Source organism: Dermochelys coriacea, chromosome 8, assembly GCF_009764565.3.
Source record: "Dermochelys coriacea isolate rDerCor1 chromosome 8, rDerCor1.pri.v4, whole genome shotgun sequence".
Classification (NCBI taxonomy): Eukaryota; Metazoa; Chordata; order Testudines; family Dermochelyidae; genus Dermochelys; species Dermochelys coriacea.
Window position 1 is genome coordinate 38,502,842 of NC_050075.1, and position 18,292 is coordinate 38,521,133.

Sequence of the window (18,292 nt, forward strand, 5' to 3'; positions counted from 1 at the left end):
TTTTCTCTTCGTTTTCGCAGTTGAATTCATCCTCCTCCCCCACCCTTTTTTCTTTTCTTTTTTAATGTATTATTTACTCCTAATGGCCAGTTTACGCAGACCTTTTCCTTCGGATACAATCGCCTTTGAATATTAATGGGATGAGAGGTTTTGGTCCAATCATCCCCTGAGTTTAATGGCAAGTAGACAAGAAAAAGAAAAGGTAATATACCTTATCCGCCAAAGAAAGATAGCCTACACGAAAAGGGGATGATTTATAGCTTCTCTTTGGGAGTAAAGTGTGACCAGTTCAGTATGACAGATGCACACAGCTGGCGCGCCCACAGAAAAGGGGCATGGAACCCAGAAAAGAGGGTCTGGTCAGAAGGTAGAACCGCAGGCTCCCATCTGCCCATCCCTGGGTGTGGGCAAATTGCCTCCATTTTCACTCCATGCGTCTGAAGAAGTGGGGTTTTTACCCACGAAAGCTTATGCTCAAATAAATCTGTTAGTCTTTAAGGTGCCACCGGACTCTTTGTTGTTTTTGTGGATACAGGCTAACAGGCTACCCCCTGATACTAGTTTAAGTAAAGGATGTGTGTGTGTTCTTTTGTTGTGATCCCAACGATGTCAGTGGGAGATCAGCATGTAGGAGTAGGAGGAGAATATTTCCTTGGCTTTCAGAGCTGTGATACGATGTGTCATGGCTCTAGGAAATGTGCCTTCCTAGGACATACACAGAAGTGCGAAACCACTTAAATCCCAAATTCCCATGTGCCTGGGTAAATGCGTTTTCTTCTGAAGTGTTTAGTTTTCTATTAAACCCTAACTGTGACACCGCGTTCCCATGAACACTGGGTTGCGATGTGACAAGTTAGACAAAGCAAATTGGACTGCGCACGCGTAGTAGTAGGGAGCCTGGTGGAGCAGTTCTCCGTGTAGTTATTGGCTGGGACTCTGTGTGCCGCTGTTGGCCAATGAAGGAGCTGGGGATCTGGTGGCCCTTCCTGCTGTGAACCGGGATGAGGCAGAGACGGTGTGAGCCGAGCGGGAGGGAGTGCTGTGCCGGAAAACAATGCCCGAGTCTCAGCCACACAGCCCAGTCCCGGGACTCACCAGGTCTCAATATGAAGGGAGGAGCTGACGATTTTTAAGGGAAATAGACCGTGCAAACGCCTGGCTAAGTAGCTGCCCGACAGTGACATGAAACGCGCTGCTGGAAGGAGCCGCTGGGTAACTGAATGGCAAGTACTTAGTTTGTTGTTATTGTCTGGCGTTTCGGAGTGGGCTTCCGCAGCAATTCGCTATGCCATACCCGAGGAAACGCAAAAAGGCTCCTGGGTGGGGAATGTGGTAGCTGATCTGGGCTTGGAGCTCAAGCGGCTGCCGGATCGCAGGCTCCGGGTGGTGTCTGGAGGCAGCAAGAGGTACTTTGAGGCAGATCTGAAGAGCGGGATGTTGTTTGTGAAGGAGCGGATAGACCGGGAGGAACTCTGCGGGACTCTGTCTCCGTGCACCTTGGGCTTTGAGATTGTGCTGGAGAACCCGTTGGAGCTTTACAGCGCTGCCGTGGAGATCCAGGACATCAATGACAACGATCCAGCTTTCCCGTCCAGTCTAATGAGGCTGGAAGTCAGTGAGTCAGTGGTGCCTGGAGCTCGCTTCCCACTAGAGGGCGCGCAAGACCCGGATGTGGGGAGTAACTCTTTGCAGACCTACCATCTCAGCGCCAACCAGCATTTTGTGTTAAATGTGAAGACGCGAGGGGATGGCAGCAAATATGCAGAACTGGTGCTGGAAAAAGAGCTAGACAGGGAGGAGCAACCAGAACTGCAGCTGGTCCTCACAGCGGTGGATGGGGGGAGCCCTCCGAGATCTGCCAGTGTGCACATCCACATTGATGTTCTAGACTCGAATGATAATGCCCCCGTCTTTAACCAGACTACCTACCGGGCAAGCATAAGGGAGAACACCAGGACAGACACTCTGGTGGTCAAAACCAGCGCCTTTGATTTGGATGCGGGGCCCAATGGAGATATAGTTTACTCCTTCAGTAGTCACACCCCTGCCAAAGTGAGAGAACTCTTTGCCCTGGACTCTGCTTCTGGAGAACTGAGAGTCAAAGGGCTCCTGGATTACGAAGAAACGTTTTTTTATGAGATTTACATACAAGCTAAAGACAAGGGCTCTAATCCGGGAGTGGCTCATTGCAAAGCACTGGTGGAAATCATTGATGTAAATGACAACGCCCCTGAGATCACAGTGACGTCCGTATACAGCCCGGTGCCTGAAGACGCCGCCCCAGGGACAGTGATAGCTTTACTAAGCGTCACTGACCTGGATTCTGGAGATAACGGCCTGGTAAACTGCTTTTTGCCCATTGGCATCCCTTTCACACTCAGTTCCTCCCTGAAGAATTACTACACATTGAAAACCAAAGCAGCTTTGGATCGGGAACTTGTGTCCGAGTATAACATCACCGTCACCGCCAGGGATTCGGGATCGCCTTCGCTCTGGGCGGAAAGCCAGATACTAGTGCAAGTGTCAGATATCAACGACAACCCCCCCAAATCTCCCCAGCTCTCCTACCAGGTGTATGTGGCGGAAAACAACCTCCCCGGCGCGCCAATATTTAATGTAAGTGCCTGGGATCCAGACCTGAACCAGAACTCTCGCCTCTCCTTCTCCATCCTGGAAAACAGCTCCACGGCCAATGTCGTTGGCAGGTATTTCTCTATTAGTCCAGAGAACGGCACCATTAGTGCCCTGCTGTCCCTGGACCACGAAGACATCATGGAGTTCAGAATGACAGTGCATGTCCGCGATGGCGGCCTCCCGGCGCTATCCACCAAGCTCACTGTCACTGTGTTTGTTACGGACCTGAATGACAACGCGCCCAGCATCTTATACCCGCCTCCAAACGGCAGTTCCTTGCACCTCGAGATGATCTCGCCGACAGTCAGCGCCAGGCACGTGTTCGCCAAGCTCGTGGCCTGGGATGCGGACTCGGGATACAACGCTTGGCTCTCCTACACCCTTCTGCAGGCCACCGACACCAGCCTCTTCTCGATGGGACTGCACAGCGGGGAGATAAGCACAACTCGCCAGCTGCTGGAGGGCGATGCTCCTAAGCACACTTTGGTCATCTTGGTCAAAGACCATGGGGAGCCAGCCCAGTCCTCTAGCGCGACCATCACCATAGCCGTAGCGGAGACTGCTAAGGAGGCCCTGACGGATCTCACTGATGTGTCCCCCACGCAAGACAAAAAGAAGCAGTTGACTTTCTATTTAACCCTGGCTGTGATCGTGGTATCCGTGGTCTTCTTTGTCACGGTGATAGGGGTGAGCATTGTTAAATTTTACAAATGGAGGCAATCGAAGGAGATTTTCAGCTCTTCCAGGAGCTCCCTTTACGGAACGCCGGGGCCTTTCACCCGCATAGACGCTGTCCGGGGCGGATATGTGCCTCCGAACTTCTACCAGCAGCTGTATCTCACCACGGACTCCCGCCAGAGTGACCTTCTGTGCACAAAGCCCTTCGCCCCCAGCCCCAGTGGGAGCCGTCAGAACACTGTGAAAACCTGCGAGTCCGGATTATATCATCAGAGAATAGGCACAGCTAGCAGGTGTCCGGCTCCCGGTGAGGTAATGTAGCCCTCTCACATGTATTCGGTAATGAGTGGTGAGCTCTCAGCTCAAGATAGATAGAAACTTTTACCTGTCTGCCGCAGCTGTGGCGGTCAAAGCGACTTTATGTCCCTATGTGTTGTGTTGGCATTTAATCCCCACCTTTCCGACATGTTTTATTCCTTAAATTAAGTGACTTTGAAAAGTGTCATACTTTGTCCAGTGCCCTCCCGGAAGTAGATGTCCAAGATGTAAATGCTCCTTAGTTTTTGGTTTGCATAAAGGAATCCCGGGGATATCTCTCATTAAAGTAATAAAGTTGAACGAGTGTATATTTAATTCAGTATTCTGCCTCAAGAGACCATGGAATCGCTCCACTGTGGGGGAGGTATTGGGACTTTATACACATTAGTGGTTGAAGTCTTGGTTTGTGATACGCGTGTGTAACCTTCAGAGGTTGCTGAAGTTAAATGAAGGCCCATTGTAACTTTTCCTCGGCTAATCTAGTTTAGCTGTTTTTATTTTACTTTATAATAAGAATGTGGGCGAGAGGTTCACTCTGCACCTTTGAGAGGGATCAAATAGCTTGTATTGGAAGCGAATGTTTTTTTCCCGATCACTATCCAAGTGCTTAGGTCTCATAGTTGTGTAAAGTGCTGAACTCCCGCAGCTTTCAATGTGGTCAGTGGGAAATAAGGGCAGTCCTCAGTCTGCAGATTTTCAAATAGTCTTAGAATCTCCCCAGTGTGGTTTTGTATCAATATGGTGGGTAGAAAGAAAAGGAGTACTTGTGGCACCTTAGAGACTAACAAATTTATTAGAGCATAAGCTTTCGTGAGCTACAGCTCACTTCATCCGATGCATCCGATGAAGTGAGCTGTAGCTCACGAAAGCTTATGCTCTAATAAATTTGTTAGTCTCAAAGGTGCCACAAGTACTCCTTTTCTTTTTGCGAATACAGACTAACACGGCTGCTACTCTGAAACCTATGGTGGGTAGGTAAGTGAGAACTGTGGTGCCTCAGAGTCAGAGAAAGAAACTCTTGACTCCTATACTTTAGAACAACATCTCATTGCCATGGTGTAGTATTACATCTTCATTATTTCTGAATTAATTGCACCTGTTATTGTATTGATTAGGCTATTATAATTTTGTATGTGATTTCATCTGAAAAATATGACTCTGAAAACAAATACGGTCCCTAGGAACTTTCTCTTGATGCAGTTACTGGTTATGTAAGAAATTAGTGCCATATCATGTGCTCTTACCTTTTTTTAAAATTTAAGCTATTATAATGGTTAGAGAATGGACTTTCAAGAACACTAAATACCAACCATTTCATACTAACACAATCGGTGATTGTATTTTAACACGTAATGACAAATGCAGTGACTATATGATTGTGGTATAATATTTCATTGTCTTTCTCATTTTCCATGCCATTTTATTTCCCCCTTAAATAGATCAGGGATATAACATTTGCCTTTGACTGTCCTCTGGGTATATAATAGGCCATGATTATATATTTCAGTTATTTTCAGCATTTTAATGGGTTGGATAGGTTTCTGCTGTAGACTCTGGTTTAAATGAGAAGTCAAGAATTAAATTCACCTGCTTTGGGTTTTTTAAATACTTGAAATGGTATTATTTTTGCACCTCAGTAAGCAACAAATTGGCAGAAGTTTGAGTGTTGTAAGTTATTTTCGTTGTTCTTACTAATTAACCCTTGTGCGGTCAAAATAACATAGGAGCTTTCAGTTCCCTAGAATTGTTTGATCATGAGGAATAAAACAATATGGTAAATGTCTGAACTGAGAAGAGCCTACTGTTTCTGTGACAGGTATAATTTGTGAGACATATACATTAATGCACATATGTTTTCTACACAAGAACACACGAGTGTTGAAAAAGATAGGGTGGGAAATACTGTAATTTGTAGTCTTGAAGGCAGGGAGCAGGAAATATTACATATGTAAAAGCAATGAAAAATTGACCTTGTAGCTTTAAAAGCGTCTCTGCTGTGGTTATTGGCTGAGTCCTTGTGGCGCTGTCTGCCAATGAGGTGCTGAAATGAGAGTGAATCAACTCTGCTACCCCAGAAAGTACAGCGTAACCCTTCCAGCGCCGGCCAAGCAAAGGCAGAGAAAGCAGCAGCAAGGAGAGAAACCTCGCTCTGGCTGCTGCAGGTTAGATTTTTCCGTTATCATTATTAAGGATCTGCACCCTCAGCCAGACCAGCTTGTGCATCCAGCAGCCAACCGTGGAAATGGGCGACGGAACCCAGGGCAATAAATGGAAAAAGGCTAAGTCGTTTCTCTCTTTTTTCTCTCTTGCCATTTGGATTTAAACTCTGGGCAGATTCGATATGCTGTCCCAGAGAAATCCCAGCATGGTGCCTTTGTGAGGAATATAGCAACAGATTCGAGGATGGATACTGATTCCTTGGCGGCTGGGCTCGCATGCTGCAGGTCTCTGGTGAGGCGAACAGGCAGCATTTTCGAGTGGATCTGGGAAGCGGGGCTCTGCTTATAAAGGATCCCACTGACCGGGAAGCGCTTTGTGGTCTGAGGTCTAGCTGCGTTATGCAGTTAAGAGTTCGTGATTGAAATTCCCTCGGAAATGTACCGAGCAGTGGTGAAGATCGCAGAAGCTAAGGACAGTCCTCCCCGCTTTCTGAAAAGAGAACTGGATTTAGGAATAGGGAGTCAGTGTCCCCGGGACAACGGATCCCACTGGAGAAAGCAGGGGATCCGGACGTCGGCGGTAATTCCGTCATCGGCTGCAAAGCCCCAAGGATCTCTTTGCTTTGGAAGTAAAGATGAGCAGCGATTGGAGTCTCGTGCCAGAGCTGCTGCTGGGAAGGACTTTGGACAGAGAGAAACAAGTCGATACCGCTTGGTATTAACAGCTCTGAACGGAACCGGGCTAGCAAAGCGCCACGATCGGGGCTAGTAAAGCTCAGGGTCTCTGCTCTGGACGCCAGTGACCATGCGCTGCTCTTTGATCAGTCTGCCTAAAGGGTCAGCCTGCTGGAGAGCACCACCTGCACCCTTGTGCTCCAACTCAACGCCGTTGACACAGAGTCACATCATCTGTTCACTCAGCAGCCAAGCTTCCCAGGATGTTTTAACAACTGTTCGCCGTGCACCCCAAAGCAGGGAGGTCACACTGCTGGGCAGGCTGGATTTGGAAACCAGTAGACTTTAGGAATTTGACATCAAAGGAAAGATGGGGGTCGCCTGCCATGGAGGGGCGCTGCAGCGTTAAGGCAGACATCTAGGTTGTCAATGATAACGCCCCGGGGATCAGACTGACCCTGGTGCTGGGCTCCCTCCCCGAGAGCGCCGAGCTGGAGGCTGTGGCAGCGCTCAACAACACCAAAGATCTGGATTCTGGGATTATGGAGAAGTGACGATCCGCATCGCTGAGCACCTGCCCTTCAGAATGAGACCCTCCTTGAGAAACCAGTTCTCCTTGGTCACTGCAGCTCCCCGGCCAGGGAGGCGTGTTCCGGCTACGCAGTTACAGTCACTGAAACCGCCTCCTTCCGCCAAAGAGCCTTGGCGCTAAACCTTTCCCCTGTGAACCACAATCCACCCGCGGTCCCGGAATATGCCTCCGAGGTGCTTGTGAAGGAGAACGCCGGCCCCGGCGCCCTGGGATTCCCTGAGTCCACGTGGAACCCAGACTCAGGCCAGAACTCGCTCAGTTCCTACTCCCTGGTGGATACCCAGCCACAGGAAGCGCCCATCTGCCCGTACGTTTCCATCAACTCCCAGACCAGCAGCGTCCACTCCCCTCCGCTCCTCTAACCGCGAGCAAACGCAAACTCTCCAGCGCCGGGTGCAAGCCAGAGACCTGGGAGACCCGTCTCTGCGGCAGCGCCTCTGTTCTCCTCTCTCTTCTGGACTTCACTGACGAGGCGGGAGGAAGTCAAACATTCCAGTGGAATTCTCCGCACACAGCTTGGTGCTGAAGAGCCAATTACATTCATTGACGTAGGGGGAAATGCCCACACGCCCCAGACTCACTACTACGGATCCTTTGTTTCTTCAGCCTCCAGGAGCAACAGCTTCATGTCGTTGAAACTTTTCAATAAGTCTCCAGCGGTGGACGTTTCCAACCCAATCTACCAATCAACAGACGTGAGCCCGACCAAAGAGATGAGAAGCACTTTTGAGCTAGGTGAGGGTGGCCGAACCCCTCAGCTGCAGGGAGAGATGATAGAACTCCTGGGGAGTGTGGCTCAGAGCATGTGGATGAGCCTAGCTCCGAACCGGAGATTAAAGGAGAACAGTAGAAAACGGTTATCACTCCTTCCCATTCTATCCAGCTGCATCCCCTACAAGGGTTTAGCAGAATACTCTGTGCTCGATCTTCACATAGTGTTTAAACGAACTAAGAATGATCACAAGTAAGAGGAATAACGTTTAATTTGGTAATAATTTATATCACTAATGTTAGTGTTCGCTTGTTTATTTACCGGTCTGCACGAAATGTGCAATTCCCCAGATTGTGAACGGTAAATCTGGCCTTTGGAACAAACGGATACCCGTGACTAAGTTTAAACGCTTTACAAGCTTTCGGTGAGTTATTACTTACAGTTCAGTTCTTCCGCTGCCGAGTGCAATTGTTGGCTGTTGGTAAATTGCCTCCGATCGCTCTTAGCCGTGCTGGCCTTTTAAGCATTTCCCCTCACTGCCTATAGGCGGAGCGTGGGTGATTCTCTTCTACCAATCATATATTGCAGTTGCGGTGGTGATCAAGTCTCCTTTGATTGACAGTGGGACTGTCCCACCCCCTTCCTCCGGGCAAGGCACAGCGCTGCTTGTTGCTGCTCTGCCGGGAAACAAAGCAGAGACGCTGGCGCTGCGCCGCTCTGCTCGCCTGCTGGGTCTGAAACCCGCCGCCAGCCGCTGCTCCCACCCAGCGGCCTCCTTGGCTGTGCCGGAGCCGAGAGAGCTCCGGGAAAGGCAGGGCGGTTTCCCCCTGCTTGGGCTGCGCCATGCGCTCAGCGGTGGGGAACAGGGGGTTCCTGCAATGGCAAGTAGGCGCTTTCCTTCTGGTTTCCTTCCCGCTGCGGGGTGGGTGGCAGGCGGCACAGATCCGTTACTCCATCCCAGAGGAGTTGGCCCCGGGAGCCTTTGTTGGGGATGTGGCTTGGGACCTGGCTCTTTGGATGCTGCCCGGGTGGCCTCCCGAGAGCTGCAGATCCTGCCCGGCTTGGCTCAGAAGTACTTCAGAGCAGATGCACAGAGCGGTGTCTTGGTGGTGGAGGAGCGGATAGACCGAGAGCGGCTCTGCGGCTCTAGCCCGCGCTGTCTGCTGTACCTGGAGCTCCTGCTAGCCAACCTGCTGGCCTCCTAGCCCTGGAAGTGGAGATTCTGGATGTGAATGACAATACTCCGGCGTTCCTTACTAGCCTCACCCGCTTGGAGATTGCCGAGTCCGCAGCGACAGGCGCGCCGGTTCCCTCTGGAGCCTGCAGAAGATTTGGACTTTGGAGCCAACTCCGTCAGCACCTACCGGCTGAGCCCGCCTGGATGTTTCACCTTTAGTGTGAAGAATCGTAAAGACGACAGCAAACACCCCGAGCTGGTTCTGGAGAAGGCGCTAGACGGGAAGCAGCAGGAGTAGCTCCGGCTGGTGCTCACAGCCCTGGATAGTGGGCTTCCTGCTAAATCCGGAACTACAGAGATTGTCGTCTGTTATTGACGCCAACGACAACCCATCCGTCTTTGATTAGCCCGTGTACAAAGTAATCCTGCTGGAAAATACGCCGGAGGGACTATGGTGATTAAATTAAATACCACCGACCAGGACGAGCGGACAAATTGAGAGATCACCTATTCCTTCAGCAGCCATGCTGGCCAGAAAATCCGGCGGTTCTTTAGCATCCAGGAAAGGACCGAAGAGGTAAGAGTCCTGGGAAATGTGGACTATGAAGATGACACAGTGTGCGAGATCGATGTGAGGGCCAAAGACCAGGGCTCTCACTCCATGGACGCCCATTGCAGCGTCTTGGTGGAGATAACGGATGTCAACGACAACGCCCCTCGCGTTCGGTTCACATCGTTCCCAGCCGCGGTTCGAGAGGACGCGGCAGCGGGGACGGCGGTGGCTCTTCTCAGTGTAAGTGATGGAGACTCCAGGGAAAACGGAGAGGTTCAGCTGCAGCTCCCGGCAGACATCCTCTTCCAGATCGTACCGTCCTTCAGGAGCCACTACTCCTTGGTCACCAGCGGCCTGCTGGATCGGGAGGAGGTATCAGAGTATAAGGTTGTGATCACAGCTACAGATTCTGGATCGCCGCCACTTTCCAGCCAGAGCAGCCTCCTGATAAACATATCGGACCTGAATGATAACCCACCCCGCTTTTCCCAGCCTGCCTACCAAGCGGAGGTGCCAGAGAATAACGCTTTGGGCGTTCCCATCTGCTCCGTGTCCGCCTTTGATCCCGATCTGGGCCAGAACTCCCAGCTGTCTTACTCCATCGTGGATAGTACCGTGCAGGGGGTGCCCGTTTCCTCCTATGTCTATGTCGGCTCCGAAAACGGGACCATCTACAGCAGCTCCTCGTTCGATCATGAACAAATCAATCAGATAGCTGTGCAGATACAAGCTAGAGACGGCGGTCACCGCCTCTCAGCACCAACGTGACTGTCTCCATCTTCATCCTAGACCAGAACGATAACGCTCCTCTGATTATCTATCCTGTGGCTCAGAAGGGGTTCCTGGCCCAGCAGTCCGTACCTTTCTCTTCGCAGGCGGGGCACTTGGTGACCAAAGTGACAGTTGTGGACGCAGACTCGGGGCGGAACGCATGGCTCTCCTACAAACTGCAGCAAGCCATAGACCCAAGCCTCTTCAAAGTTTCCCCATACACCGGGGAGATCAGAACTACCCGAGCTCTCCTTGAACAAGACTCCCCCACGCATAAGATTGTCCTTGTGTTCGAAGACGCTGGGGAGCCGCCCATTTCTACCACGACCACTGTGATCATGAACTTAGAGCAGGACCCTGCCCGGAGCTCAGAAGACTTCAGGAGGTCTAACCTGGAACAGGATGGCCTTCCCCACCTGACAGTGTACCTCATCATTGCTTTGGCATTAATCTCAGTCCTCTCTGCCATGGCTTGCGTATTTTTAGCCGTGAAGTGCCTTAGAAATGCAAGAGCCAGAAACTCCTATACAGCTTGGGCTACTTATCTAAAGGGAGGAAATACCCTACAGGTGAGGAGACACTTTGATAGAGGTCTTCAGAACGTGGACGAGAAACTGGAGTTCCCCACTGTCTTTGGGGGAGATTTTCTTTCTCGATGTCCTCTCTAAAGGCTTGGTCAGACTCCATTATCAGAGGGGACTAGTCTCCTATTTGCCAAACCCGATAATCAACCGGACATCAACAGCGCAGACATTCTTCTGGCCAGCAATAACCTCAGCGATCCCAATGAAGTGAGAAGTGAGAGACAATTACATATTTGGGGTTTGAGTTAAAGTCTTCTTGTGATGTCCTTAACATGTTGGTTAATTGCTTTTATTTCAGATGACTTGTGATTTGGAAAACATCTATTCACTTTGGTTTTGAGTGAGGGATTAATATTGGAGTCCCTGGTGAGAAAGGCGAGGTATTTCTCTCAGCCTCCACAGCAGTAATAATTGTACTGTTGTCCTTGTACAGCAGCTTTTAAAAAGTGTACAATGGATTGTGAGCCTCTGGAAATACACTGCAAGGCTTCAAAATAGTGTGGTAAATGTGAACATTCTACTCTCTTGGCGGGTAAATTATCGCAGTTGTGTTGGGAGACCATGACAGATTTCTAAGTCTTGCGTTGAAAGGTGGCAGTAGCTAGCTGTTTAGAAAGTGCTCTGATCTATCTGGTTACCCTGAGGCTTCAAAATAATATTGGGGATATTTCGCCAGACCAGTGAAATGTTTGATGTGGAGGGTTCATTAAGCTTTAACAAATTTTCATAGCGTATGAAAATATTGTATAACAGAGACCAGGGTTTTGCATTCATCACAGCTGAGGATTTGTCCTTTGTTGAGATGAGATGGGTGACATCTGAAGTCACGATTGTGGTTGCCAAAGCAAAATAATGAGGATTTGTACTTTGTATTCTTCCATGACGTGCTGTTTCCTTGAGAACAAAAATCTGAGCTGCTAAATTTAGCCTCCAAAACCACTGACTAACGCTTGTGAAATGTAATTCTGGGGGAGTTAGTCCTCCTGTCGCTGGCTTGCGGCGCTTGTCCCTGTAGCTTTAAATGTTTAGGAGGCGTTGTCATTGGCCGAGAGCGGATGGAGCTGTCATCCAATGAGGTGCTGATCTAGGCTGTGGGGATCTGCTCTTCCTCTCTCTACCGCCCTCCCCTTTTTCCTCCGGCGCTGTGGCTATGATTCAGCTCCCCTCCCCCATCCCACCCCCTCCACTCAGTGACTAACAATCGCTGCTGCAGCTAGGCAAACCCGGGAGCCGTTCTATCTGCTGTGGAGGGGAATACCGGGGATTTTAGAAGCTCGTATCCAGACCCCGGTGCCTCCCGTGTGCTGGAACAGGACAAAGACTCTTTCTAGGGGAGGATAGCTCAGAAATGGAGCCCAGAAGCCCTGGGCAACCCGCTTGGAAATGGCAAGTACTGAGTTTGCTTTCCCTGTGCGGCTGGGGCTGGGTCTCTGGGCAGATTCGCTATTCAGTGGTGGAGGAGTCGGAGCTGGGAACAGTGGTGGGGAATGTGGCTCAAGATCTAGGCTTAAAGGTGGAGGATCTTTTGGATCGCAGGCTGCACTTGGGCTCGGCGGAGAGCGGACGGTACTTTGCGGTGAGCCTGGCCAGCGGCACTCTGCTGGTGAATGAAAAGATAGACAGAGAGAGCCTGTGCGGAGCCAGCGCGGGGTGTGTGCTGCCGGTGCAGGCTGTTATAGAAACCCCCCTGGAACTTTTCCGCCTGGAGATTGAGATTCTGGACCTGAATGACAATTCGCCCAGCTTTCCCATTGCCCAGCGCACGGTGAGGATAGCGGAGTCCGCCACCGTGGCTGCGCGCTTCCCTCTGGAGAGTGCCCAGGACCCGGATGTGGGGACCAACACGGTCAGCTCCTACCGGCTCAGCCCCAGCCCGTACTTCTCACTGGACGTGAAGAAGCTTAAGGACGGCAAACTCTTCCCGGAGCTGGTGCTAGAGCAAGCCCTGGACCGAGAGGACAAGCGAGAACACCAGCTGGTACTGACCGCCATTGACGGGGGAAATCCGGCCAGGTCAGGCACTGCGCAGATAACCGTGGTTGTTGTGGATATCAATGACAATGCACCTGTGTTCGACCAGTCTGTCTACAAGGTCAGCTTGCCGGAAAACACCCCTGTGGGCACTCTGCTTATTCAACTCAATGCTACTGACCCTGACGAGGGCCCCAGCGGAGAAGTACAGTACTCCTTTGCCGTTCACACTTCCGACTTCGTCCGGAAGTTGTTTGATTTGGATCCCCCCACTGGCGCCGTCCGCGTTCAGAGAGCTGTGGATTTCGAAGAAGCGGGTTTCTATGAAATCCACGTACTAGCCCGAGACAGGGGCGTGCCGGAAATGGAAGGCCACTGCGTTCTCCAGGTGGAAGTAGAAGACGTCAATGACAATTCCCCAGAGGTCCTGCTGACCTCTTTGGTGAACCCAGTGCCAGAAAACACCCCCTTGGAGACTGTGGTGGGGCTTTTCAATGTGCGAGACCGAGATTCGGGTGCCAATGGGGAAGTAAGTTTAGGAATAGCACCAAACCTGCCGTTCAAAATTAAATCATTCGAAAACCACTATGCGCTGATCACCCGCGACAAACTGGACAGAGAATCCGTCTCTCAATACACCATTGATCTGACTGCCAGAGACGCAGGATCACCCTCTCTGACCACCGAGACCACAATATTTCTGAACATTTCGGACGTCAATGACAACCCCCCTCGCTTTTCTCAGTCTTCCTACAACGCCTTCCTGAGCGAGAACAGCCCCCCGGGCTCTTTGCTCTGCACCGTGTCGGCTTCCGATCCCGACGAGGGAGAAAATTCCCGCCTCACTTACTCTATAGCGGGAAGTGAGATCGAGGGTGCGCCTGCCTCTTCCTTCGTTCACATTAACCCAGACAATGGCAATGTTTATGCGCAGCGCACTTTTGACTTCGAGTTGCTTCAGGTACTACAAATCCCCGTGGCTGTGCAGGACTCGGGGTCTCCTCCTCACAGCTCCAGTGTTACCGTCTACGTCTTTATTCTGGATCAGAACGATAACGCCCCGGTCATTTTGCACCCGGTGACTGGCAGACAGGTCGCAGCGCCCCAAAGGATACCCGAGTCTGTTCCCGCTGGCTACCTGGTCACCAAAGTCACAGCAGTGGATGCAGATTCTGGCCATAACGCCTGGCTCTCCTATTCGCTGCTGCCACAGTCTACAGATCCCTCCTTGTTCCGAGTGGCTCTTTACACAGGAGAAATCCGGACCGCCCGGGGCTTCCAAGACACAGACCTGGCCGCGCAGAAAATCGTCGTGCTAGTCAAGGACAACGGGGACCCAGCTTTGTCCTGCACAGTCACTCTTATGGTTTCCTTAGAAGACAAAGCGTCGCAGGAAAACTCCAAACCTCGAGTTTTCCTAACAAACCCCAAAGAAAAGCCCGACCTGACTCTCTATTTAATTATTGCGCTGGTGGCAGTAAGCATGGTGTCTCTTGTTACTTTCATCGTATTGTCTGCAAAGTGCCTCAGGAAAAGAGACAGACACTCCTGTTGCTGCCTGAGCAACTCACCCTCTAGGGACATTTTCAAACACTCCAGCCCAAAGCTTCAGCTGAACACGGACGGCACTTTGAAATACATGGAGGTGACACTCAGGCCCACAGACTCTCAGAGCCAGTGCTATAGGACCTGCTTTTCTCCAGGCTCAGACAGAAGTGACTTCACCTTCATGAGACCTATGAGTTGTCCCCCGCCCAGTGCCCTAGCGATGGAAACTGACACTTTCTTATCTGGTACAAATACATCGAATGAATCCGGTCAGGTGAGATGGCACTTTTGCCTTTCATTCCTCACAAATGACACGGGTGTCTTGAAGCGTGTTTCCTATGTGACCGAGGACAGAGCAGCACATGGGATTTGTGTCTAGGGATGAACTGGGAAAATGTGTCACCATCATGAAATACGCTCAGGCACGAAGGGTTTCTTTTGTTTGGTTTATGTAAAATAACGCTCCAGATGTTGCGTGTAAGACAGGTATTCCAGACACACTGGTGCACACACAATGAGCTGTTCATTAGTTTGTGAGTCAGAAAATCAGGGATTTAGTTCACTGGACTGTGCCTTAAACATTGACAAGTTTATAACTTGGTTATGACAGGAAGTGTGCAAGCAATTAATTACATGAGATGAATCTGGAAGCTCTAATGAGGGAAGGGAAGGAAAGGGAAGGGAAACGAGAGGGACGGACATTGATTATTTGTTCTCATTTAACTAACTTTCAATTCCAAATGAGACCTGCTGAACCTATCTCTGAACCTAATTTAAAGGATTTCAGTTCATGCAAAATATCAGTGTGTGTTTTCAAGAAAATGCTTCTGTTTTGCAAACAGGTAATCCGGATCACACTTCTGCAAGCCTTGTTGCTGACACTCATGCTTAAATCACAAAGAGTTCGCTTTGTTCGTCATTGTCTGCTGTTTGCCTGGTGTCTCTAGGTTCAAAACTGCAGATTCAACGGATCTTTGTTACACAGCAGCAACTTCCGCCCATGGACTGGTGCTTGTGTTACTGTCCCGGGAAGGAGGCGAGTGATTGGATAAACGGGAAGACACTCTTAGCCAATGAATAAGAGGCTAATACTGGAGATCAGCGTGTACCCCTCCCCTTCCCCGCTGGAGCTGTATTTGCCTCTTTCAATAGGTGCCCAAAACAATGAATGAGAGAGATAAACAGTGAGCGCAGACCCCTTTCTCTCTGATACTTTATTACAGATCCACAATTCATCGTCTAGCAGTTTAAGCAGACACGCTTTCTTTGCTGTGCATAGCTTCTCTCTGTGGATTTTAGTAAGATGCTAGGAGCAGGAAACTCTGCCTGGTCCCTGGGACTCCTGCCTTTCTTTTCTCTCTGTTTGTTTTTACACAGCTCTTCCGCCCAGATCTGTTACGCTGTCCCAGAGGAACTGACTCGAGGTGCCTTGTGGGAAATATTGCTAAGGATCTAGGGACAGATGTGGCAAAACTCGCGGCTGCTAATCTGCAGGTTCTTTCTGATTCTGATTCCCAATATTTCTCTGTGAATGTGAACATTGGGATTGTAGTGGTCAATGACAGAATCGACAGAGAGCGGCTCTGCGGGCAGAATTTGCGTTGCTTCTTGCATCTCAAACTCGCTATTGAAAATCCAGTGGAGTTCTACCGCATTGAAGTGGAAATATTGGATATAAATGATAATCCTCCTGCATTCCCGAGCAGCGAGATCGCTTTACAGATCTACGAACTGGCTTCTCTGGGCGCCCGCTTTCCTATCCATCAGGCGGAGGACCTGGACGTGGGCTCTAACGCTTTGCAGACCTACCACCTCAGCGCCAATGAGAATTTCAATCTCAACGTGAAGGCACGTACAGATGGCAGGAAATTCTCGGAGCTGGTGCTGGAAAGAGCTTTGGACAGGGAGCACAGAGCTGTCCACCATTTGGTCCTGACTGCTGAGGATGGCGGCTCTCCCCCAAGATCCAGCAAAACACGAATTGCTGTCCAGGTTCTAGACGCCAATGATAACCATCCAGTGTTCGATAAATCCTCCTACCAAGCTCTTTTGGTGGAAAACTCTCCCTCAGGCACGCTAGTCATTAAACTGAATGCCACAGATGTGGACGAAGGGCCTAACGGAGAAGGACGCTATTCTCTGGGCAGCCACAACTCGAAAGCCTTGCGCAGGATATTTTCAATAGACGATCAAACGGGAGAAATCCGAGTTCAAGGGAATCTAGATTTTGAAGAAGCGTCTGTCTACGAGATTGAAGTTGAGGCCAAGTATATGGGCTCTCCCACGATGGAGGAGCATTGCAGCGTCACTGTAGAGGTCACGGATGTGAATGACCATCCTCCGGAGGTGGTCCTCACCTCCTTCTCCAGCTTCCTGAGTGAAGATGCCCCTCCTGGAACTGTGGTCTTTGTGATACACGTGAAAGACAGAGACTCCGGGGAGCATGGGAAGGTCCAGTGCCATCTGCCCAGAAACCTTCCCTTCAAACTTCGGAAAGACTTTGAGCACCAGTATTCCTTGCTCACCAGCCAGGAGCTGGACCGCGAGAGCGTCTTCCAGTACAATTTCACCGTCTCCGCCTCTGACCTGGGAATCCCCTCTCTCTCCCGACACACAGTTCTCTCCGTCACGGTTGCAGACATCAATGACAACATGCCACAGTTCGAGAGAGCTTCCTATGACGTCGTCCTGAAAGAGAACAACCAGGCGGGGGAAATATTGGTCACGGTGTCCGCAACCGATCCTGATTTGGTCCAGAACTCGCGCCTTTCCTATTCTGTTCTGAGCAGCCCAGGGAAAGGTCCAGCTACGGATCCCTTCGCATACATCTCCATAAACCCAACAAGTGGGCAGGTTTCCGTGAAGCTGCCTTTTGATTACGAGCAAATCACTTATTTCCAGTTCCAGGTGGAAGTCTCCGATGGCGGCTCTCCAGCTCTCAGCAGCAGGACAGAGGTCCACGTCTTCGTCACAGACCAAAATGACAACGCCCCAGGGATCCAGTTCCCTTTGACCGGGAAGGACTCAGTAGTTCAGTTCAGGATTCCTCTCTCTACCAGCCCCCAGGCCTTAATAACGAAGATCATAGCGGTGGACCTAGACTCTGGACGAAATGCATGGCTCTCCTACCATTTAATGCAGGCAACCGATCCCAGGCTTTTCAGGGTGGCCCTGAGCTCCGGAGAAATCCGGACTACTCGAGCCCTCCAGGAGCAGGATGCTGCCACACAGGAACTCTTCTTGGTAGTGAAAGACTCAGGCGAGCCGCCCATGTCCACCTCCGTCACCGTGTTGGTGTTGCTGGAGGAGAATGCCCCTGAAGCCTTCCTGGGGTTAAAGGCTCGCGGCGGAAAGTAAGAGCGTCCCCAGGTTAACACTGTATTTAATCATTTCATTAGCGACAATCTCAGCGTTGTCATTGGTTGCTTTTGTGGGGCTGGGTGTCCGGTGTGTGAGGAGGGATGCAAGTGCTGCGGTTGGCAGCTGTGTGAAAGCGGACACGCTCCGGGTGCCCCCAAACACCTTGCTCGGACACGTACAGCCCAGCCTGGGGGACGCCACGATCGACGTGCAGGTAACCGCCAGGGCCCCCCCCCTGCCCGGGGTTATAGATCCTGCTTCTCTCCCGTCTCGGACATCAGCGAGTTCATGTTCACGAAACCCTCCGTGAGCCTCGGAAACGGCTCGGGCAACAGCCCGCCTGATCGCAGCTGCTCCACTGAGGCGAGCTCCCTGAACGTGCCAGGTCAGTGTCCCCAGCTGACTCCGCCGTGTGACCTGCAGCGTGTCTGGCTGGGTCCGTGTGGCCCAAAGGCACCAGACGCGCTGTAGGACAGCGCTAAATCGCAGCCAGCTCCTCTAGTGCCGGGCCAGGGGAGAGGACGCGGCCGCTCTCTGCACCGCGTCTGTCCCCCCCCCCC

General features: G+C 51.0%; 2 protein-coding genes across 34 annotated transcripts in view; both read left to right on the forward strand.

Moving 5' to 3' along the window:
• Window positions 1-18,292, forward strand: part of LOC119859844 (protocadherin gamma-C5-like) — a 372,734-nt gene that overhangs the window by 319,426 nt on the left and 35,016 nt on the right. Inside the window, exon 2 of one of the 33 annotated variants that reach the window (XM_038412600.2) lies at window positions 1,034-3,624. The exons of 28 other annotated variants lie outside the window; for them this stretch is intronic. In XM_038412600.2, coding sequence (XP_038268528.1) covers window positions 1,183-3,624 — 2,442 coding nt within the window. In that variant the 5' untranslated portion in view covers window positions 1,034-1,182. Of the gene's footprint in view, window positions 1-1,033; window positions 3,625-11,893; window positions 14,647-17,540; window positions 18,096-18,292 lie in introns of those variants that run through there. 4 more of the 33 variants (XM_043490741.1, XM_038412599.1, XM_038412621.2 and 1 more) reach the window with 4 other exon arrangements.
• Window positions 1-18,292, forward strand: part of LOC119859868 (protocadherin gamma-A10-like) — a 159,159-nt gene that overhangs the window by 118,170 nt on the left and 22,697 nt on the right.